Source organism: Oncorhynchus kisutch, linkage group LG23 (genome assembly GCF_002021735.2).
Source record: "Oncorhynchus kisutch isolate 150728-3 linkage group LG23, Okis_V2, whole genome shotgun sequence".
NCBI classification, from domain to species: Eukaryota; Metazoa; Chordata; class Actinopteri; order Salmoniformes; family Salmonidae; genus Oncorhynchus; species Oncorhynchus kisutch.
The window spans coordinates 23,382,215-23,405,724 of record NC_034196.2 but is presented as its reverse complement, the minus strand read 5'-3'; the positions used below and the strand labels follow the sequence as shown (position 1 = coordinate 23,405,724).

At 41.9% G+C, this 23,510-nt stretch overlaps 1 protein-coding gene across 7 annotated transcripts in view; it reads right to left on the bottom strand.

Moving 5' to 3' along the window:
- The window catches only part of ulk1b (unc-51 like autophagy activating kinase 1), a 33,148-nt gene extending 11,762 nt beyond the window's left edge, over positions 1-21,386 (bottom strand). The window contains exons 1-20 of one of the 7 annotated variants that reach the window (XR_004204968.1): positions 20,613-21,386; positions 19,719-19,811; positions 19,567-19,608; positions 15,392-15,424; positions 12,948-12,984; positions 11,942-12,115; positions 10,419-10,492; positions 9,979-10,080; positions 6,979-7,037; positions 6,579-6,661; positions 6,430-6,480; positions 6,148-6,239; positions 5,221-5,383; positions 3,753-3,816; positions 3,544-3,630; positions 2,846-2,980; positions 1,521-1,675; positions 1,344-1,421; positions 754-1,004; positions 274-586 (exon numbers count right to left, since the gene is read on the bottom strand). Coding sequence is in view for 5 of the 7 variants with exons in the window: in XM_020457502.2 (XP_020313091.1) it covers positions 274-586; positions 754-1,004; positions 1,344-1,421; positions 1,521-1,675; positions 2,846-2,980; positions 3,544-3,630; positions 3,753-3,816; positions 5,221-5,383; positions 6,148-6,239; positions 6,430-6,480; positions 6,579-6,661; positions 6,979-7,037; positions 9,979-10,080; positions 10,419-10,492; positions 11,942-12,115; positions 12,948-12,984; positions 15,392-15,424; positions 19,567-19,608; positions 19,719-19,811; positions 20,613-20,702 (2,176 nt within the window). In the remaining 2 variants the exon portion in view is untranslated. The remainder of the gene's footprint in view (positions 1-273; positions 587-753; positions 1,005-1,343; positions 1,422-1,520; positions 1,676-2,845; positions 2,981-3,543; positions 3,631-3,752; positions 3,817-5,220; positions 5,384-6,147; positions 6,240-6,429; positions 6,481-6,578; positions 6,662-6,978; positions 7,038-9,978; positions 10,081-10,418; positions 10,493-11,941; positions 12,116-12,947; positions 12,985-15,391; positions 15,425-19,566; positions 19,609-19,718; positions 19,812-20,612) is intronic. The other 6 variants (XR_004204969.1, XM_020457503.2, XM_020457502.2 and 3 more) reach the window with 6 other exon arrangements.
- Positions 21,387-23,510: the final 2,124 nt, after the last annotated feature.

Below are 23,510 nucleotides of genomic sequence, written 5' to 3'. Positions count from 1 at the left end.
AAGTGTTGAAATTGACCCCTGTGGAATGTCACCCAATTGATACCGTGACCCCAGTTGAAAAAGTGAGTGAAAAAATCTGTTTAGTCTTGCTGAACATTCATACAAAGAGTGAACCAACGAAGTTGCTTAACTTTAAACAAGGATCTCCAGTCAGTCACTGATATATATATATATATCTAGTCATGCTCAGTTCATGAACATAGCAGCTCTCTCTTTAGTCATTCAGTCATCTACTGAAGAGTAAAATTTGGTAAACAGCTCTACTAAGCCCACCTGTGATGTCTATGGCTCCTCTGTTAGAGCCGAGGTTCTCATTGCTCCCCCGCTCCCCCAGCGGCCCTCCAAATGCAGCCATCAGCAACATGTCAGACAGACGACTTGCACTCTGAGACCTGCCAAAGCTCTTGTTGTCCTCTGCGGTCCTGTGGCTGTATTGACCAAGCTGCCCAGTGGGCGGCTGTCCTGGGTCCCTGTGGTCTGAGGCAGTCCTGCTGCCAGGCGGGGCCAGAACCAGGCCCTGCTGGGCCAGGAAGGTCACCAGGTTGGGGGTGCTGGGAGGTTTTGGAAACTCAAAGGGTGGGATGGCCTGTAGACAGGATGTCAGTGTCAGAGGCAAGACTCAGCCAAAGTAGAGAATATAAAGACTATGGACAGTGAGATTGACTGATTAAAGCCATTTGCTGGATACCTCAGCTTCCTGTAAACACAAGCATAGGTCTTATACTTGATGCGCTGTCCAAAACATGAACTTACTCTCGAGGGAGATCCTAGAATGGTGGGGAGGGGGCTGCGCTGCATGAGTTCACTCAGCCTGGGGGAGGAGTGCAGGGGCCGCATAGTCACCATGCCTGCCTGGTGGTTGGCCACCACTGGGTCAGAGTGCTGCTTCCTGATATTTTGCCTGCCGCCCCTGCTAGCAGCCTCGAGGAGACATGGGGCGCTGTGAAGCCGGGTGACCAGGCCTTGCTGCTGAGCGGGAGGCCGCATGTCGAGGAACTGGAGAGCTGGAGAGGGACAGGGGTTAGAGGAGGAATAATAGTGCAGCACAATGTGAATAATGAAATGTCAATATATATTATATTAGATGAGGGACTAAATATATACACCGACAAGGTGAGGGAAAGACACATGGAAGTAAAACATCAAAAGGTTCCTTTAAGTCAGTTTTAAACCCCACTGATCAAGCCAACAGGAAGTCATTAACCTTGGGATACAAAGCAAGAGTCTCCAGTGCCCCTGACCAGTTTAACCATGACATCCACCACTAACAAAACACTAAAACAGTCAACATAGAAGTTAGGGGGACGAAAAGGGAAAGAAGGAGGGGAACTCTGGGTTCTCACCTCCGTCTTGCGACCCCCCGCTACCGGTGTCTGTGCCCAGAGGGCGCACCTGCCCTGGCAGCTCAGGGATGGTACCCACTTCAGACAGAGGGAAATGAGAGAGGGGGGGAAGAAAGAAGAAGAATAAGAGGAGAGAAAAAGAGACATTTTATAACACATCAGTGCACTCTGGCAGACCTTGAGGTGAAAGCTGGAAGGGTCTGGCCCCTCCTACAGACAGCCTGCGGAGGCCAGCCAAGGCCCCGTAGCCTCCAGGGTAAGGCAGAGATGGGCCAGTCCTTCCAAATCCCAGTGAACTATTGCTGCTACAGCGACGCACTGGGGTGGACAGCCTGTGGTGGGGAGAGAAACAGAGAAGTCACAAAATAAGACAATATTCCCTATTACCGCCAAGCCAGAAATTAAACTACTGTGCCACAGAGGAGACTATAGGTTAATATAAGCGTGTGTGTAAATAATGCATGTATATCTGCAGTGCTTTCAGAAAGTATTCATACCCCATGAGTTTTTCCACATTTTGTTGTGTTACAGCATGAATTCCAAATTGATTAGATACACGTTAGAATCACCTTTGGCAGTGATTACAGAGTCTTTTTAAGTGAGTCTTTCTGGGTAAGCCTCTAAGAACTTTGCACACCTGGATTGTACAATATTATTTTTAACATTCTTCAAGCTCTGCCAAGTTGGCTGTTGATCACTGCTAGATAGCCATTTTTATGTCTTGCCATAGATTTTCAAGACGATTTAAGTCAAAATTGTAACTAGGCCAATGTCTTCTTGGTAAGCAACTCCAGTGTATATTTGGCCTTGTGTTTTAGGTTATGTCTTGCTGAAAGGTTCAATTTGTCTCCCAGTGTCTGTTGGAAAGCAGACTGAACCAGGTTTTCCTCTAGGACTTTGACTGTTCTTAGCTCTATTCCGTTTATTTTTATCCTAAACAACTAGTCCTTGCCGATGACAAGCATACCATAACATGATGCAGCCATCACCATGCTTGAAAATATGAATCGTGATACTCAGTGATGTGTTGTATTTGCCCGAAACATAACAATTTGTTCGTTATTCAGGACATGCAGTTTACTTTAGTGCCTTATTGCAAACAGGATTAATGCTTTTTACCCATCTACCAATAGGTGTCCTTTTTTGTGAGGCATTGGAAAACCTCCATGGTCTTTGTGGTTGAATCAGTGTTTTAAATACACTGCTAGACTGAGGGACTTTAGAGATTATTGTATGCGTGGGGTACAGAGATGAGGTAGTCATTCAAAAATCATGTTAAACACTATTATTACACACAGTGAGTCCATGCAACATATTATGTGACTTGTTAAGCACATGTTCACTCCTGAACTTATTGAGGCTTGTCATAACAAAAAGGTGAACTTACTAATAAAACAATTCTAAAAATGTAATACCACTTTGACATTATGGGGTATTGTGTAACAACAAAATGTGGAAAAAGTTAAGGGGTGTGAATACTTTCTGAAGGCCCATACACTGACCGTGGGGAGCCGTCCTGGCTGGGGGAATGGAGCTTCTGCTCCATACGCTGGTAGTTTTGGACCTGAGTGGGAACCGGAATGGGCACCGACTGACCGTAGTTACCACAGTTACTGCCAGAGAACTCGTTAGGCCGACTGAAAGAAGAGAGAAAGGGGGAGTTGGTTACGTTTAACCATCCCATCTGTTAAATGCATTAAGAGAGTGAAACGGCAAAAATACTGAGGAAAAAATCTATGTAAAAGTGTGTGAGAGAAAGAGTGAAAGAGAGAGAGACAGAGTGAGAGAGAATGAGAGCTGAGAGAGCCCTTGCTTTGGGGTTGACCTACTGGCCAACCGAGTGGCACAGTGGTCTAAGGCACTGCATGTCAGTGCCAGAGGTGTCACAACAGACACCCTATTTCGAATTCACGCTGTATCAGAACCGGCCGTGATTTGGAGTCCCATAGGACGGCGCACAGGGTTTTGCTCGTGTAGGCCATGAATTGTAAAATAAGAATTTGTTCTTTACTGACTTGCCGGTCATCGAGCCTTACACACTAATCCTCTTACTATAGAAGGGTATATCATCGACCTTTGCTTTCAGTGCACAATACACCACCCAGCTACCAGGGTGACCTGACTAGCATGTCTAGATGGTTTAATCTGTCTGAACACTGAGAATGAATTCCTGTCCAGTAAGAGTGTGTTTTGCTCTTACCTGATAGGATTGGGGGAGCCACTGTAGGAGGGGGAGTGGGGTGGGGTCTTGCCCTGACTGCCCAGGCCACCAAAGGCTAGCAGAGAGCTAATGAGGAGTTGAGAACACAAACGTTTTGTGATTATAATGTATATTATATTACTATGAAGAAGTAGGATTGGGTGTATTTCCCATTAGCATCTAGGTACGACCCTGACCACTAAACTCACCCGCTGTTCATCAGACTGTCGTGGAACACCTTTCCAGTAGGCCCCTCACAGTTGAGCTCACCTGCTGAGAAACCATGGCAACACATCAAACCAAACTGATGAAACCTTGGAGTAGAAACCTACTACATCCTTAAATCCAGACTTAGTACGTCTCATTTAAATAATTTGTGATTATGAAATATCAAATTGTCGAGGCGACAAAACAAACCCAGACAAGACGTCATAATGTGCTCTGAGAGTTCTCAAGTGGCTCCTGGGCCAGCCACCCTGCCATCAGTCAGTACCAGACAAGCATGTAGGTTACTCTACTGCATAAAAATTACAATTTACAAGTGAGTCAGCTATGAACGTTGCAGCACTAAAATTTCATTCTAATTGACATAGACATGTTCAACAATATAGGCCGTCTACTGCCATGCGATGGTAGCGCTGTTATAAGCTTGATCTCTTGCAGTGCAAACACTTGCCTGGAGAAGTTGACACTCAGCAACTATAGGGTTGAATAAATTCACCATCTAAAAGGTTGCATTAGAATAAACAGAATAAATAGAATAAACTCCACATCCAAGAGGAAAACAATAAGCCAGCTAGCAACTCCAGATAAATTTGCAAGAGTATGAATGTTTATTTAGCTGAAAACTAATCACCCAACGGTAGACTATGCACATTTGCAAGCAATGCGTGTGTGGTCAGATCTATCTGTTTCCTAGCTAGCTTGCTTCACTTCCCAGTAGACAGAGCTGACTTTCGTAAATATTATCCATAGTGTCCGGCATGCTGCTGGCACAGATCGTGCTGAGAAGTCTGAAATATTGTCAAACTAGCAAGTGCTGCACTAGGAAAATATTCTCAATCCCCTGCTGAATGAAAATGGCCCACAATTCATTAAGAAGCTCAAGCTAGCAACATCAAAGCAACTCTAACAACAGACCCACCAGTGGTTTCAAATCTGCAAATCATCAGCTGTCGCAGACAGACACACAGACAGGAGCCAATATTAATAACCTTTACAACATGAATTTGTCTGCTAAATTACATGTTTATTCTGTATCACTCAACTCTCATTTGTGAGTCTTGTTTGTATTCAGAGGGATATAGCTAGATTGTGTTGCTGTAGTCGTGGATGTATCAGAGGGACAGATCGGCCTATTGCATGTTCTATGTGTCATAATTACCTGGATAAATCTTACCTGCAATGTCTTAACAATGCTGCTGTACTTAGAATTTGTAAAACCTTCATTTGTATCACTTCGAAGTGATCCAAATGACAAATTCATCTTTCATCTATACATTGAGATATATATTTTTTTAAAGTAACATTTTATTAGTCTGGCTTTAAACCTTTATTTTCTTACTCAGAGAGAAAGTGATCAATTCTACTCACAAACTTCACTCACAATTTCTGGATTCTATACATTACTGACTGAGCTCTATGGGAGTACAATGGTAGAGTAAAGAGTGTACTCACTGGGAAAGTGGGCGGGCACCATGACAAAATCGTCTGTGTCACAGGAGGAGTTCTTACTGCTGCAGCCCCCTCCAGACGAGTCCTTGAGGAGGAAGCCAGGGGAATCCTGGGTAGGAGAAGCGAGTGTCTTAGTACGGACCTGCTGGACCTCAGCCAGGGACTGCTGTAGAGAGAGAAAGGAGAGAGAAAGAGAGAGGTAAGGCAGGAACGATGACCACAGCATTGACCCTGAACTACCCACACCGTCTATGTTTCAAACAATCAACCATCCACCATATACAGTATCACTGATAAAATACTATAATCACAAGGGTGTCATCAAATTTCACAGGCAGCAGCACATTACACTACAGATTAGACAAAAAGCCCTATACCAGCCAGCAAACACAAGACTGAACACACACTTTGACAGTATATACTGTATTTTATACCATCTATTGCATCTTGCCTATGCTGCTCTGTCATTGCTCACCCATATATTTATATATTCTTATTACATTCCTTTACTTAGATGTGTGTGTATTAGGTAGTTGGTAGGGAATTGTTAGATGACTTGTTAGATATTGCTGCACTGTCAGAACTAGAAGCACAAGCATTTCGCTACACTCGCAATAACATCTGCAAACTATGTGTATGTGACCAATTACAATTTGATTTGATCAACAGTAGCTCTAACCTAGTATGTTTCAGTTCACAACTGTTGGGCAATAACAGTCTATTCTGCCTATGGGTCATTAAGTCAGACAGCTGGGCCTTATCACACAGAGTTGAACACATCATCAGTGATAAGACTGAGGCCCCACGGATGAGTTACTACAGTCACCTCTGAATCACGCTGTTTAACAAGATGCTTTAAACAAACACATGGTATATACACTGTATAGCATGCACACAATCATGTATATATTGATGCACACACACACTCACCGGTGGAGAGGCCAGGTGTGAGGTGGAAGAGCTGCTACAGGAGCTGGCTGAAGCGGAGCTGGGAAAGCACGTCATGGTCACAGCAGGAGTTGCTGTATGAAAGAAAAATATCAATATCAATTCTCAAAGTAATAAATCAGACTGTCCTCTTGATATGATAGATAGGCCAATTAAGTCAAACCCATCAAAAATCAACAAGAAAACAAGTGAAAATCAATATCGGCATGGTTTGGAGGTTTCAGTTAGGGATGGGAAGATGGATGAATAAGGACTATTAGTCACTTTTCTTCATGGACGAGCTCGCCTCCAGGAAGGGGTGACAGAAGAACTCCTCTACAATGAGAAGAGAAAAAGATTGAAAGTGAGGAACATGCTAGGGATACCCTATCAATTTGAAACATCTCTTAAATAATGAGCTTGGCCCCACTGACCAAAGTCCATGCGGTCCTTGTGGTTTCGCTGCAGAAGACCCAGCAGCAGAAGCCTCAGGGGACAGGAGGTCTCTCTGGGGATACTGGGAGGGGAAACACACAAGTCACCATGAATGCGTGATGGTACTTTACACTTCATTCCTGCTGTAACAACTGATCAGGGGCATGTTTTGCAATTTGCCAAAAATGGTTAATTTTACGATTGTGCTAGTGAAAGCTGCTAAAAGCAGTATGTGAGAGTATGATAATCAAAAGTAATTTGTAACACAGGCAATGATGAAATGTGATCTCCCACAACATTAGTACATTAAAATGGAAGCAACATTCAACAAACAATCTCCTGTGAAAGAATAAATCTGAACCCTCGGTCTCTAAAAACAGACAGTTTGTGAACACTTACTTGGGGCTGAGGTTCTTGTTTTTCTCATAAAATAGCCGGAGGTCCTGGGGACTGCTAGCCTACGGGTACACACACACATCAAATCAAAGTTGAATGGTCGTGTACACAGATTTGCAGGTGTTATAGCAGGTGCAGTGAAATGCTTATGTTACTAGCTCCAAATGTGCAATAGAACGTCTCGCAAATACAATACCATTTTAAAAATATACAGACAGAACAAATCACTTGAATGTTTGCATGCACACAAATTATTTTCAGAGTGGAAAGATCTGAAGTGGAAACAGTCAGTTGACCTTTAAAAATCCTGTCTGGACAGTTTGGATTACTTGTATGTAGTTCACTCTCAGAGACAAGACACCTCTATGGTTTCCCTAAATTAGACTGTCATGTTTTGACCTACCTGAGAGCCTTAGGAAAGGCTGGATAAATAGTATTGTTGAGATAAGACGGTTTGTTTAGAAAAGTCAGTCTGTTTGGACAAGTCTCTGAGAGAAAACCAAAACAGATTGCTTCCATACCAGCCTGAAATATTGAAGTGCAGGCAAAGCACGTGTGTGCAATTGCCTGAGGTACAATGAGTGTGTGCAAATGGCTGGGGAACGACGGCTGGCTAGTGGTCAGTTTGTTCATATGGGCAGAATATAGGGCTTGAATAAATAAAAATGTGCTGCATTTGCTGCCTTTCTTTTAAACAGAATAACCTAAATAAAACAGGTTTGGGCAAATAACTTGACAAATTTAATCCACAAGCATACATTAGTGGGTAAACTCATTTAAAACCCGTCTGAAGGTTTTCATATATTTGTTCACGTATGTCTTAAAATACATTTGTTCATATGGGCAGAATATTGTATAAAATATATATTTTTTATGAACTGCAATCGTTGTCTTCCTTTTAGACACAGAAAATAAATCAAGGTTGGGGGAGTAACGTGAAATCGATAAGCCTATTAATATATGATTATATTTAAAATTTTCACATATAAAAGTTATTTCAATTGCTTCATGGAATCTAATTATCAATATAATGAAACTAGGCCTATGATAATTCCTTGATATTTGCTTCCAACCCCTTATGGCCCATCAGCGGGACAAGTCTAGCTGAGTCTATAAGAAGGCGCGTTATTAACGGCAGCACCGCTTTATCAAATGTTCATATTGATATTTTAGGCTACGCGATGAAAACAGTTTTCATGGGCACACAAATCCAAAATGATTGCAAATTCAAATGCTTCTTCCTGAAAGCGTCACCTAACTTTTGTATGGTTCTTCAATAGGCTATGCCAAAGTTAATCGACTTACCTGTTGGATGCGCATTAGGTACCTGTTAAGTTAGGCCTAGTGATATTGTCAACCATCCTGGATCATTTCCTTCTGATCCAGGAAATACTTGACAGTCAAGTGACAAACAGCTGTTGTGATCTAGCATACGGATGCAAAAACACCCAGTGTGGAAAACGGTGTCCAGAACATGTTGAGGACTCATTCGCTGCGCGAGGGAAGTTGTGATCCGCGTAAGATCCAACCCAATACCCCTACTTTTATGTTGATTATCTGCTATTGTCTACAGATTTACAGTAGGGTAAATTTTAAATACTTAAATATTTAACAGAGAAACCACCAGGGTATTAAAGATTTAACAGAGAAACCACCAGGGTCTAAAAGATTTAACAGAGAAACCACCAGGGTCTAAAAGACTTAACAGAGAAACCACCAGGGTCTAAAAGATTTAACAGAGAAACCACCAGGGTATTAAAGATTTAACAGAGAAACCACCAGGGTCTAAAAGATTTAACAGAGAAACCACCAGGGTCTAAAAGATTTAACAGAGAAACCACCAGGGTCTAAAAGATTTAACAGAGAAACCACCAGGGTCTTAAATATTTAACAGAGAAACCACCAGGGTCTTAAATATTTAACAGAGAAACCACCAGGGTCTTAAATATTTAACAGAGAAACCACCAGGGTCTTAAATATTTAACAGAGAAACCACCAGGGTCTTAAATATTTAACAGAGAAACCACCAGGGTCTTAAATATTTAACAGAGAAACCACCAGGGTCTTAAATATTTAACAGAGAAACCACCAGGGTCTTAAATATTTAACAGAGAAACTACCAGGGTCTTAAATATTTAACAGAGAAACCACCAGGGTCTTCAATATTTAACAGAGAAACCACCAGGGTCTTAAATATTTAACAGAGAAACTACCAGGGTCTTAAATATTTAACAGAGAAACCACCAGGGTATAACATATTTAACAGAGAAACCACCAGAGTCTTAAAGATTTAACAGAGAAACCACCAGGGTCTTAAATATTTAACAGAGAAGGCAATGAGTTAATGTTTTCATATGTTTCTGTGCATGGGATTAGACACCGAGGTCGGCTACTTTGCGTGACTGTGTAGGATAGCCTAGGCTGTTGTAGGAACACCCAAAGGTATTTCCTTTCTATTATCCAGGACATTTAATGACAACAAGTTAGTAGCCTAGTGGGCTTCTAAATATAATTATTTGGTGCTTTTGAATGATGTAAATCACGATAATGATGATGGTAACAGACGGACTCTGGTCTCTTTAATCATAAACTATTGTTACCTTGTGTCTCTGAAATCACATTTCTAATGTCACGTAACAGTCTTGAAAGGACCAAATGTCGTTGGCCTTTCACCAGATGTAATATTTTCATAAAACCAGAAGCCTATGCTACAAAGTATAACATTCTGACCATATGAATTCATTTTAGGCCATAGCCTAAAGAACAGGTACATGATTGAATGAAAAGCAGCAAACAGACAACATTGAGTCATTTATTGAAGAATGTGAAACAAACAGAAACAGGCAATATAATACGGGGGGGGGGTCTGTTTCTCTCTCTCCCTCTCTGAATGACCCGTTTCTGCATTGAGTGGATTCATTTTAAACATTTAAACACCCTCTCTTTGAGTTGGGTCTATCTGCGTATGATTGAGTCTTATATTGTTAGGACTATGGTGCTCACCTGAAATGGGGATTTCCCTGTCAGACACTGGAACAAAATGGTTCCTATGCTCCACAGGTCAGCCTTGGCATCATAGTTCTGAGACATGATGACTTCAGGTGCCTGGTGGATACAGGAAAACATTTCAGAGTTGCACACATCAAACATGGTACCTAAAGGCAGATAAAACATACAAATAAATACAAATGCTGTATTTAACTAGGCAAGTCAATTAAAAACAAATTCTTATTTACAATGACGGCCTACCCCGGCCAAACCCAGACGACGCTGGGCCAATTGTGCGCCGCCCTGTGGGACTCCCAATCACGTCCGGATGTGATGCAGCCTGGATTCGAACCAGGGACTGTAGTGACGCCTCCTGCAGTGCTTTAGACCACTGCGCCACTAGGGAGTATGACCATAGGCTGTTTGAGGGTGTGTAAGGAACTAGAAGTGCTCACCATGTACATAGGGGACCCACACAGAGTAGCAGCCATCATGTTGTTCTGAAGGTACCGTGCAAACCCAAAGTCAGCTGGAGAGAGGAATAGGAGAGAGAGGGATAGAAGGGGGAAAAGATGATTCAGCAATAAACAGGTTGGTTGTTTAGCAACAAAAACCGATGCGAACACAACTATGGTGTAAAACAGACAGGGCTGGCTTAGATTGCTGATAACATATAAACTATACATCTTCTCCAAATGTTTATTGCAACAAATACATTTGTACAACGAGCACTTGTCAATGCTAATATTACAAAAAATTGCTAGCTAATCAACAACTGTAACAGTGTATTTGAGAGACAAGAAATCAGTCAAAACACCTCTACTAAACTATATGAAATTGTTTTAAGGTCATACCAAGGATCATTTAGCGATTTGATTTTAAGTGTTGAGACCCCTTGAAGTATCAAAATAAATATATATGATTTTTTAGGCCTTACTGCTATTAGCCCATACAAACGCATTGAATAACAGATTCACTACATGGAACAACAGATAGTGCCATTCATTTTTTCAACTGGTACCGGGGACCTTCGGACAAGTCTTGTGAGACCTGTGGGCGTCCTAAAGCAACATCTACGTGTTCGTGAGAGTCTCATCTTACCATAGAGGGGTATTCGTGTGTAGGTCAAACCGTTCGACGCTACAGACGATTTTGTGTGAAGAACAATTTTCGGGATGTCTCATGGTCTGACAAACACTGCTCTAGCTCTGTCACCTTTCACCACAGATGCAGAACTGCAACATAGGCCGATGCCTGACTGATTTTTATGGGGATTTTGTTTAATGCTAATTAGATTTGTGGGGTTAAAAAGGCTAACATTCAAGATCAATGGGCACTGAGAAATATCCACACAAAAATAAATGAGCAAGTTTCAAAAGAAGTATCAGGATTATAGCAGTCTGTTGTGAAGCATGCTTCAGTCTTCACAAAGGCAATCAATTCTGTCTGCCGGATACATGGGCTTGAGAAGGATTAATATGAGTAAGGACTAACGATGTATAAAATTCTGCTCTTCAGTCTTCAGCCCTGCACTCATTCTACCTCATCCCCATACTGTTTTAATTTATTTACTTTTCTGCTCTTTTTGCACACCAATATCTCTACCTCTATATGACCATCTGATCATTTATCACTCCAGTGTTAATCTGCAAAATTGTAATTATTTGCCTATTCGCCTACCTCCTCTTGCCTTTTGCACACAATGTGTATAGACTCTCTTTTTTCTACTGTGTTATTGACTTGTTAATTGTTTACTCCATGTGTAACTCTGTGTTGTCTGTTCACACTGCTATCTATGCTTTATCTTGGCCAGGTCGCAGTTGCAAATGAGAACTTGTTCTCAACTAGCCTACCTGGTTAAATAAAGGTGAAATATATTTTTTTTTAATTCAAAAATTCTTCACAGCTATAAGCTTGAACACGTCTCTATCATTTATATGATGCATTACTGAGCATGTGCACACACACACCCCCCTACCTATCTTGATGCAGGTGTTGGTAGAGTGGGACTTGCGTCCTGCGGGGTAGGAGAGCAGAATGTTCTGTGGTTTGAGGTCTCTGTGAATGATCCCCTTGGCCTGCAGCACCCTCATGGCCCCGGCTATCTGCTGCAGGAACACTCGGATAGTGTCCTCACTCAGGGTGCCCTTGGCTAGGGGTGGAGGGGTGGGACAGGACAGACTGACATTAAGGGAAAATAAAATACTCCACCTTATTTGACTATCAAAAGTATGTAAATGATGTTATTTTTCAATACTGAACTTTCTTTTTGGTGCCATTTGACTGTCGTGTGGTTAGCCTTGCTTCACAGACCATAACAAGCATGTTCATTTCACTTCCAAATGTAACGGCAAAAACAGGCCCAGACGAGGCATCATCTCATTCCACCTACCTCTGGCTCTCACCCCACTGACCTCTCTCTCCAATCACTTCCCTGGCCCAGAGATGGTGTCATAATCCCTCCCTCCCCCTCAGTCGTCTGTGGAAGTCAGACAGCGTGCCCCCCTTGCATCCTAACAGAAACACCAGACCTGTTCCTGTTCCCCAGCAGCCTATCAAAACACAGCTTCCCTGTAGCCCGGGACTGGAGTCTAAATAAACAAGCAGCCTAGGGAGGGCCTAAACTTCCTGTGCTAAATTCAGAGGCCTGGTTGCTTCAGCCCACACCCTCATTACCCACCATTACATCATCCCAGCTTTCATTTTCACTTTGCCAACATACTCTAATACTCTGCCTTGATGCTCTAGGTGACTTTCAATATACCCAGCTTTTTCCACACACAAGCTGGCTCGTCACTGTGTGCTCTGAAACCTTCCCCCATTTCATTGAGTGCTCTGAAACCTTCCCCCATTTCATTGAGTGCTCTGAAACCTTCCCCCACTGAATTTGTCACACTATGTGCTACAGAGGCCCAACTGAAAGAAAGCAAGCAATTATAATGAGAGCTTCTCTGGGCTTTTGACAGATGAAATAGTCCACTTACAGTGTAGATAGTCCGCCAGGTCCCCACCATTGCAGTACTAGAGAAAGATAGAGAGATGAAAGTGAATGACATTTGGAGACATACAATCAGCAGAGAGCAACACACACAGAGGTTGAATTGCTGAAGAAACATTAAGCCTTTAAATGCCTGACATTACCCTCAATCAAATTACATTTTTTAGCAAATATACAAAGTTTTAGTCAGGGACAGCCCTAATGGGGATAGATACATAATACCCCTCACTAAGGAGGTGTGTGTGAGAGAGAGGGGTGGCGGCTAACTGAATGACACTGATGGTGCAGCATTAATATGAATGAAGCCTGGTCATTGGGTGGGGTACGTTTGGACAACAGGAGGTCTTTTGACTCCTTTGTATAACCCTGAACTGGTTTTGTCTTGTGTCACTTCACTCTGTAAGACATACAAGTTCCCTTTTAACAAGAAAGCTAGAGAAACATTCAAGTTGAGTTCAGCAGGAATTGGGTCTTTTATTTTGTTAAGTTACTGAGGTGTTTAGTCAGAACCCTCATAGATGGAGGGCGGTTAAGTTGACATGACCCAATGGAAACCATGAAACCTACAGTGGCAAGAAAAAAGTATGTTAACCTTTTGGAATTACCTGGATTTCTGCATAAATTGGTCATAAAAATAAAATCACAACCATAGACAAACACAGTGTGCTTATACAAATAACATACAAATGATTGTATTTTTCTTGTCTATATTGAAAACATCATTTAAACATTCACAGTATAGGTTGTAAAAAGTATGTGAACCCCTAGGCTAATGACATCTCCAAAAGCTAATTGGAGTCAGGAGTCAGCTAACTTGGAGTCCAATCAATGAGACGAGATTGGAGATTGTTTTTTATAGAGCAGGGCAGCTTTAACCAATCACAAAACTTGAGTTTGCTATTCTCAAGAAGCATTGCATGACGTGAACCATGCCTCCAACATAAGAGATTAAGAATTGTTGACTTGCATAAAGCTGGAAAGGGTTACAAAAGTATCTAAAAGCCTTGATATTCATCAGTCAACAGTAAGACAAATTGTCTATAAATGGAGAACATTCAGCACTGTTGCTACTCTCCCTATGAGTGGCCGTCCTGCAAAGATGACTGCAAGAGCACAATGCTCAATGAGGTTAAGAAGAATTCTAGAGTGTCATCTAAAGACTTACAGAAATCTCTGGAACATGCTAACGTCTCTGTTGATGAGTCTACGATACGTAGAACACTAAACAAGAATCGTGTTCGTGAGAGGACACTACGGATGAAGCCACTGCTGTCCAAAAAACAAAACAACGCTGCACGTCTGAAGTTAGCAAAATAACTCTGGATGTTCTACAGCGCTACTGGCAAAGTATTCTTCGACAGATTACACTAAAGTTGAGTTGTTTGGAAGGAACACACAACATTATGTGTGGAGAAAAAAAAGGCACAGCACAACAACCTCATCCCAACTGTAAAGTATGGTGGAGGGAGCATCATGGGTTGGGTCTGCTTTGCTGCCTCAGGGCCTGGACAGCTGCTATCATCAACAGAAAAATGACTTCCCATGTTTATCAATACATTTTGCAGGGGAATGTAAGGCTGTCTGCCTGCCAATTGAAGCTCAACAGAAGTTGGGTGATGCAACAGGACAACGACCCAAAACACAGAATGGCTTCAACAGAAGAAAATACACCTTCACCTCATCCCGATTTGAGATGCTGTGGCTTGACCTCAAGAGAGGGGTTCACACCATATAACCCAAGAATATTGCTGAATTGAATCAGTTTTGTAAAGAGGAATGGTCCAAAATTCCTCCTGACCATTGTACAGGTCTGATCCACAACTACAGACAACGTTTGGTTGAGGTTATTGCTGCCAAAAGGAAGGTCAACCAGTTATTAAATCCAAGGGTTCACATACTTTTCTCACCCTGCACTGTGAATGTTTACACAGTGTGTTCAATAAAGACATGAAAACATATCATTGTTTGTGTAGTATTAGTTTAAGCAGACTGTTTGTCTATTGCTGTGACTTAGATGAAGATCAGATCAAATTTTATGACCAATTTATACAGAAATCCAGGTAATTCTAAAGGGTTCACATACGTTTTCTTGCCACTGTAAATAGGTTTGTAAAATTCTGGGACCTTTCAATAAATTCCCTTTTTCCCCCCAGAAATCCATGTTGGAGGATTCTTGTTTTCCTGCATATACCAACCCTCCTGATTCCTCCAACTGGGATTTGGGGAAACCAGGGAATTATAGAAAGTTCCCCGAATTGTTCAACCCTAAGCCTAACTGAACACAAAAGCTGTCCTGAGGTCTGATTGTAATTTGATTTGGCACAACCGAGGATCAGTCTCAGTAACGGTCGAGTTAGAGCAGGAGTGCTTGTGTCGAACCTCCGACCAAAACAAAGGCCAAAGACAAACATGACAACACCAGAAGCTTACCTCCATGACCAGGTACACAGAACTGGCCGTTTCCTAGAGAGAGACAAACACACACAAGTCAGGGTGGATGCAGAGGTCAAAGTCTGTGACTTAAGTAAAAAAAGTCATTGCTTCACTGGAGTAGGTAGGGTAAATTAAGAAGGATGACTTCTAAACAGGGACATTTGTAGAGAAGAATATGTAATCAAAAAATGTATGTTAGTCAAATTAAAGTCTACCTCTCTGGAACTTATGTTACATCTTCTTTGACATAATCCACTACAATGACTACTGGCTTTTTAAGTTGTTTGAGCTCAAACCAAAGATAGAGGCAACGGCACATCACTACACTAAGTCCCTGGGCCATCCATGCTGAGCTAGCAGTATGGTCCGTGTTTGCCTGGGGGTCACAGAGGTTAATGCAGACCAGGAGTGAGGAAGAGTTCAGAGGGTCCCCCTGCTGTGACAGATAAAGTGTGAACCATGCTAAAGCGATTATCTGAGTCATCGCGCTCATTCAGCTAAAAGGTGGAGAGGATCAACATCTAGCAAGCTAACCTCTACAGGGTTCTCCAGTACTGCTGCCTTCAGCACAAGTAGCACACCGATAGAACTGAGCTCATCATAGAACATATTGGGAGCAAGGCTTAACCTGACTAATTAAAATTCAGAAGCACCATGAATGTGCCACAGAGCCATATGAATATGGGGGCTGCCTGCATGACACACAAACAGGAAAGTTCCATTTGAAACTGATAGGCTCGTCTTCTCCCATAGCAACAGTTGGCATGTCAAGAGTGTAATGGATTATAAAGCACTGTAATAAAAAATTACTGTATGCAGTGTCTGAGCGTTCATTTCAGAGAGGCATCTGCATTAAAGCTAATTGGGTTTTTGTGGGGGGACAGCTTGACTTGGTTGACAAAGGCAATATTGGACCACCAGGGAGGTTCACTGTTAAAGAGATGGTACAAGTATATTGTCTGAAACCAAAACAAATGATCTTCCAAAGCAAACAAACAAACAATTAGAGTTGTACGCCATATTACGCCCACCTCAGTAGCTTGTAGGGCTGTGATGATACCAGTATCAGAATATATTAAAACAAGAAGCAGACCAAACTCTGTGGTCCTTTAAAAACCTGCTGTATGTCAAATATTGTGTGCTACATAGCTTGGAAAATACATCAAATGTGACCATGGATGACAACATAATGTTTGTTTCCAACATTAGGGCTGTTTTCCTAAATAAGTTAAATCAGCCTGTTTTGTTTCCTTGCCACGATACTAACGAGTATCACGATACCGGTATCGTCCAGGCCCTAGTAGCTTGGCTGCTCTTTGACACTGAAAACAGATGGGCATTACTGAGCCCCGGCAACCATTTTTTTTCTCTCTACGTTTTACCAACAGCTTGTCAGCCATGGCACATGCCTTATGAAAACAAGACAGTGCAGCACACTTCAAAAAGCCCTTCACATAGAAACAGATGACCCTGCTCTTTCTCCATGTCTAGGTCTCTTTCGACAGCCAATCAGAGCTAGAGTACTGGCTGATCTCAGAGTTAACTACTGCTGAGTCAAAGCTTCTGAAGTTGTTTTTTTGGCCAGATAGCAGCCAGCCATCTGGTTTCCATTGTACTTTGCCAGGCAGGCAGGGACAGAGATACAGTATGTCTGCCCAAGGTGGTTTTGGCTTACCGACATGCTAACATATCTTGTTTATGACAACCAGCATTCAATAGAAAATGATGCATACAGCGCTCCTCCCCAATGCTACGTGCCAAGAGGAGTGTAAGGCCTACATGCCAGCTAGGTGTTAACACATGCCAACACAGGAGCTTAACACAGGGCATGGCTTTTCTTCTCCACACACCACTCACATGTAGCAAGGAGCCCAGTGAACTGCAGCACATATCATGCAGGGATGCACAGAACTGTGTTTACCTCACAGGTCAAACATACATGTATGTTTGCCCAGAGGCCTAGATCAGCCTAGCCTCGAAAATTACCAGACTGTAGCGAAACAGAATGTAAGCTTCCGAGATTTCTGGATGGTTTTACGAGGTTAACTGCAGCAAAGGTAAATACAAAACCTATCTTATAGAAATACTGTAGCATGAAATACAGTGAGACTAACAAAATCAATGGGGGCCCCGACAATGAGGGGCCTCGACAATGATAAAAAAAATAGATTGCTGGCAATGATAACAAATTTAGATTGCTAGCAATCCCAAAAATGTTAGCTGACATGGGCTAATTGACTGACATAAGAGTAAAACTGCTGATACACAACCAAATTTCAAAATTGCAACTTGTGTTCTCGTCACTTCCTGTTGAACGCAGAACTAAGGAGAGCTCGGTTTGTTGTTTTGGAAAAGTTTGTAGTATAGGAACAAATTGAAAGGCTATTGAACATTTTTTTAAACTAAATCGAATCAAATGTTATTAGTCACATGCGCCAAAAACAACCTTACAGTGAAATGCTTACGTTTCCTGTTTGCTTATGGCAGACCACAGCTCATTGAATGCGGTCTTAGTGCCAGCATCAGTCTGTGGTGGTATGTAGACAGCTACGAAAAATACAGATGAAAACTATAGGTAGATAGTGTGGTCTACAGCTTATCATAAGATACTCTACCTCATGCGAGCAAAACCTCGACACTTCCTTAGATATCTAGCACCAGCTGTTGTTTACATATATACATAGTCCCCCCCCCCCCCCTTGCTTTACCAGACGCCGCGGTTCTATCCTGCCAATACAGTGTATAACCAGCCAGCTGTATGTTGATATTGTTGTCGTTCAGCCACGACTCCGCGAAGCCTAAGAAATGTGTTTTTAACGTCCCGTTGGTAGGTTAAATATCCTTGTAGGTCGGCGATTTAATTTTTAGCGATCAATAATGGCAACCCTCCTGGCATTGACAACTGAACGCTCAGCTAAGAAAAGCCAACTGACATTAACTCCTGAGGTGCTGACCTGTTACACCCTCTACAACCACTGATTAGTATTTGACCCTGCTGGTCATCTATTAACGTTTGAACATCTTGAAGATGTACTCTTAGAATATCTGCACGGCACAGCGAAAAGGGGACTGTCAACCCCTCAGAGCCTGGTTCATCACTAGGTTTCTTCCTAGCTACTGTGCTTCAACATCTGCATTGCTTGCTGTTTGGGGTTTTAGGCTGGGTTTCTGTATAAGAACTTTGTGAAATCTGCTGATGTAAAAAAAGGACTTTATAAAGCAAAGTGATTTAGGTAGCAGTGGTTCAATTACAATCCTTACCATCCCCAGTTTTACGTGACTCCATAGGAAAACAAATAAAACGCATCATATACCTGAGAACACAGTTTGCATGACTGCCTAGGCTGCGGCTCAGAGGACAGGCGTAAACATGGTAGGCTGCTGTATTGGCTTAGCACTGTGACAACACAAACCTCTGACTACTGGAACACGCCTGTATGAGATCATCTTCAATCATCGCCACTTAGAGCCATATGGTTTCATAGTGAGACCACAGAAAAATGGCTACCAACACCCTTCAGTGGGATGTGACATTCCAGTTTCTGGAACCATTTACCACCTGACCGTGACCTTGTTATTGCTTGAGGCGGAAAGGATCGTCAAATGAACTAACGTGTCTTAAAATTAGCACAGATCAAGCTACACTGGGTCGGGTCAATTTGTGTTGTAAGATGTGGATATTTTTGAAGCTGCTCCAGTATTCATGACTGTCAATATTTTCATGTGTAGGAAGACCATGAATAATAAAAATGTAGATCATTGACAAAAAGGTTTTTTATAATAATATTGTAATGAAACAGACAGGGAGCAGGCATTTTGACCTTCTAGCCCGAAGTCCAGCGCGCTATCGACTGTGCCTCAAAAGCATGCTCAAGCGGCAGAGTCGATATTCGTCATAAGCCCAGGGTCGTTACAATATAAACAGGCCTATGATCAAACTTTGGTCACAATCAGCAAGTGATGTAACAAAGATTAAATGAACAGAAGTGGGTCAAAATTAGAATTTCATCCAACACGCACAAATGCTCTACTTGGCTGATATGACAACTGGGACATGGAAGAACAACATGACACGCTTTAAACTTAGTGTAAACAGAAGTTCCAACTCCATAGTAGAAATCTTGCCCCGTCCACACATTTCTTAAAAATGTATTTGGCTTAATAATACATACCTGAAAGTCATGTAATGCAACAATGTTTTCATGTTTTAGTTCCTGGGGAAAATAAACAGGAAATGTTAGTTCTTTGCAAATAAAAACTCAATTTGAGTAAACATATGGAAATGATTGAATATACTACTTCAAAATAAAACTGGTTGCCTTACCTTGAGAATTTTGATCTCTTTCCCCAAAAGGGTCTGAGACTTTGCCAAGTTCTTCTTGTTTATGCATTTCACGGCCACCTCCCAGTCGTGTTTCTAAAGACAGACAAACAAGAATGATGAATTATAATGCAGTTTGACTAGAGTTTTCTGGATGCCTGTAAGGCTGTTTAAAGAATGTTAATAGGTGAAATGCATGGAACATAAAATAGTGAAAGTGGTAAGGTAGCCTACTATATAGTGAAGGAATTAACCATGGACACAGGACTTAAATCCTTAGTTACCTACTAGCTATAAGAGGCATGGTGTCAACATATAAAGGAATGTATAGCAGGCTTGGCTCCATTTTCCCATGGACCAGAATCCTCCCTCAGCATGAAGTGTATTGATGTTGGACAGACATGTCTCAGCATGCCTTTGTGGTCAATACTTACATTTGGTCTTTTGGAATAGCAATTTTTTCCCCTCTTTATCATTTCACAGCTTCATCTCGATTTGAACACCCTACCCACCCACTTCAACATAAAATTATAATTCTAGCCTAGATGTTAGATCATCACAAACCCACCGACCAAACTGTCAAAGAAAAATACTAATGTATGTTCATAATACACTTGTAATAAATTATCATCATGAGACTCAAAAGATCACATTTCATCTGCAAATGGCTGTTGATATTTTTCATCAACCCAGACGATCACATCCTTCAGCTGCCAGGCCTCTCGATTTAAGGTCGTACTAAAACAACAGAGCAAATTCTACAAACGTAGGAGAAACATGATGAACAATGCATACGGGAAGACTTAATTTGAATAATAGCTAAATTGATACAATCTTGTTAGATCTAGAAAAAATACATTAAAACAAGTTTTAAAAAATGCCACATCTTCGCCTCACCTCTCTATTCCTGCCTTTGAACACCACCGCAAATGCACCGTGTCCTATCAAATCCTTCCTGCTAAACTCGAATTTCCCCACGGTTTCCATCGCTCCAGAACCTCAGGGTTTTATTTTGAGGTAAAATGAAAAGCGTTGCAGGGTTGCAGATCTCTCTCGGATGTCCCTTCCTCCTCCGTGAAGTCAGCACAGCTGGAAAGTTCACCTCGTCTTTCGATTGCCATTGGCTGCCTTCCTGAGAAAGAACGATTTTCTTCTCGCATGTTTAGCTAACGTATGGAAAGGAGTCTGCCTCCTTTCAACAATATACGAGTCCCATGTTTCTTTGTTATGGTAGTTAGCTAGCTAGCACAACTGACGCAGTGTTTACAAAGAGACTAACTCCAATGTAGACCGGCTAGGTAGCTGCTAGCTTAAATATCCACCTTAAAAACAGAAGCCTCGGTTTTGTTTGTATACGGAGGAAATCGTTGGCTCCATTGCAACCCGTTCAATAATGTGTTGTAATTTGTTCCAACGCAAGTTCACGATAATTAGGCAAGCGGCATCTCGTAATCATTTCAATGGGCTTGAGTAATAGTTATTTTTTCTTTGCAGAGTAATTCTCGTATCAATGGTGGTCTCCAAAAAGCCTTCAGTTACTCTCCAAGCCCCGAAATGTTGCGCAGGCGCACGAACTTAAAGCTTTATTTTAAAGAGAGTTGTCACATCGGTGTTCTGTTGTTGCCTACTCTACTGCATGTAACCACGTAAATACTATACCACCTCCTACACTATAGAGTACAACAGTATGAGCCATATCACCCAGTACACCTAGCGGTCAAACAGGTAAATGGTTCCAATCGTTTTTCCACCATTCATTTTTCTCATAAGGGATTATAGAAAAAAAGGGCTGTGTTTTGTGTAGGCTTTTCCTGGGGTGACGTTTTGATACATGTAAATCTCTCTAGGACAAGGTGACTTTTATCTATATTTACCTCCGAAAAATGAAACGCTAATTAGTTGCTAATGTGGCTATCAAATCAAATTTTATTGGTCACATATTTAGCAGATGTTATTGCGGGTGTAGCGAAATCCTTGCGTTCCTGACTCCAACAGTACAGTAATATCTAACAATTCACAACAGTACACACATATCGCAAAATAAGAATTTGTTCTCAACTGACTTGCCTAGTTAAATAAAGGTAAAATAAAAAATAAAAAGTCAAATAATGGAATTTATAAATATTAGAATGAGCAATATCGAACTGTCATTGACTAAAATACAGTAGAATAGAATACAGTATATACATATGAAATGAGTAAAGCAGTATGTAAACATTATTAAAGTGACTAGTGTTCCATTATTGAAGTGACCAGTGATTCCATGCCTATGTATATAGGACAGCAGCCTCTAAGGTGCAGGGTTGAGTAACCCTGTTTTTCAGTATTTATTTCCCATATTTGATGCACCTGTACTGACCTTGCCTTCTGGATGATAGCGGGGTGAACAGGCCGTGGCTCGGGTGATTGATGTCCTTTATGATCTTTTTGGCCTTCCTGTGACATCGGTTGCTATAGGTGTCCTGGAGGGCAGGCAGTGTGCCCCCGGTGATGCGTTGGGCAGACTGCACCACCCTCTGGAGAGCCCTGCGAGTGCGGGCGGTGCAGTTGCAGTTCCAGGCGGTGATGCAGCCCGACAGGATGCTCTCAATTGTGCATATGTAAAAGTTTGTGAGGGTCTTAAGGGCCAAGCCAAATTTCTTCAGCGAGGTTGAAGAGGCACTCTTGCGCCACACTGTCTATGGTGGTGGACCATTGCAGATCGTCAGTGATGTGTATGCCAAAGGAACTTGAAGCTTTCCACCTTCTCCGCTTTTTCCTGAAGTCCAGCATCAACTCCTTCATTTTGTTGACGTTGAAGGAGAGGTTATTTTCCTGGCAACACTTCGCCAGGGCCCTCAACTCGTCATTGTTGGTAATCAGGCCTACTATGGTTGTGTCGTCTGCAAACTTGATGATTGAGTTGGAGGCATGTGTGGCCAAGCAGTCATGGGTAAACAGGGTGTTCCCGGAGGTGGCTGAGTACGCACCCTTGTGAATCCTTGTGTTGAGGATCTGTGAAGTAGAGGTGTTGTTCCCTACCTTCAACACTTGGGGGCGGCCCGTCAAGAAGTCCAGGACCCAGTTGCACAGGGCAGGGTTCAGACGCAGGGCCCCGAGCTTGATGATGAGCTTGGAGGGTACTATGGTGTTGAAGGCTGAGCTATAGTGAATGAACAGCATTTTTACATAGGTATTTCTCTTGTCCAGGTGGGATATGGCAGTGTGCAGTGCAATGGTGATTGCATCGTCTGTGGATCTATTGGGGCGGTAAGCAAATTTAAATGGTTCTAAGGTGTCAGGTAAGGTAGAGGTGATATGATCCTTAATTAACTAGCCTATCAAAGCACTTCATGATGACAGAAGTGTGTGTCATTTAGTTATTAAAGTGCTACGAATGCCATGATGATCTGGACGAGACTGCCCAATCGAGACAAAGGTAAGATTCTATGGATTAACTATCTAATGTTAGCTAAATGTAGTAATTAATAAATTGGCTACATTTCAACTGTCTTGTGCAAGTTTTAAATTGACACAATACCTGGTAGCAAAGGTGTCAACTAGAGATGACGTGCAGGAGCTTGCAGGTATTTGTAGTTTTCCATGGTTTTTCAAATAAAATCAAACGATGTCTACGTTGATGCTAATTAGCATTTTAGAATCTGAGAGTAAATAGAGCCGAATATATTGATAAAAGTCACCTTGTCATAGAGAGATTTAAATGGGTATCAAAAGGTCATGCCAAGATAACCCTACACAAAACACAGCCCTTATTTTAAACGTTTCTAAAAATCCCCTATGGGGAAAAATGAATTG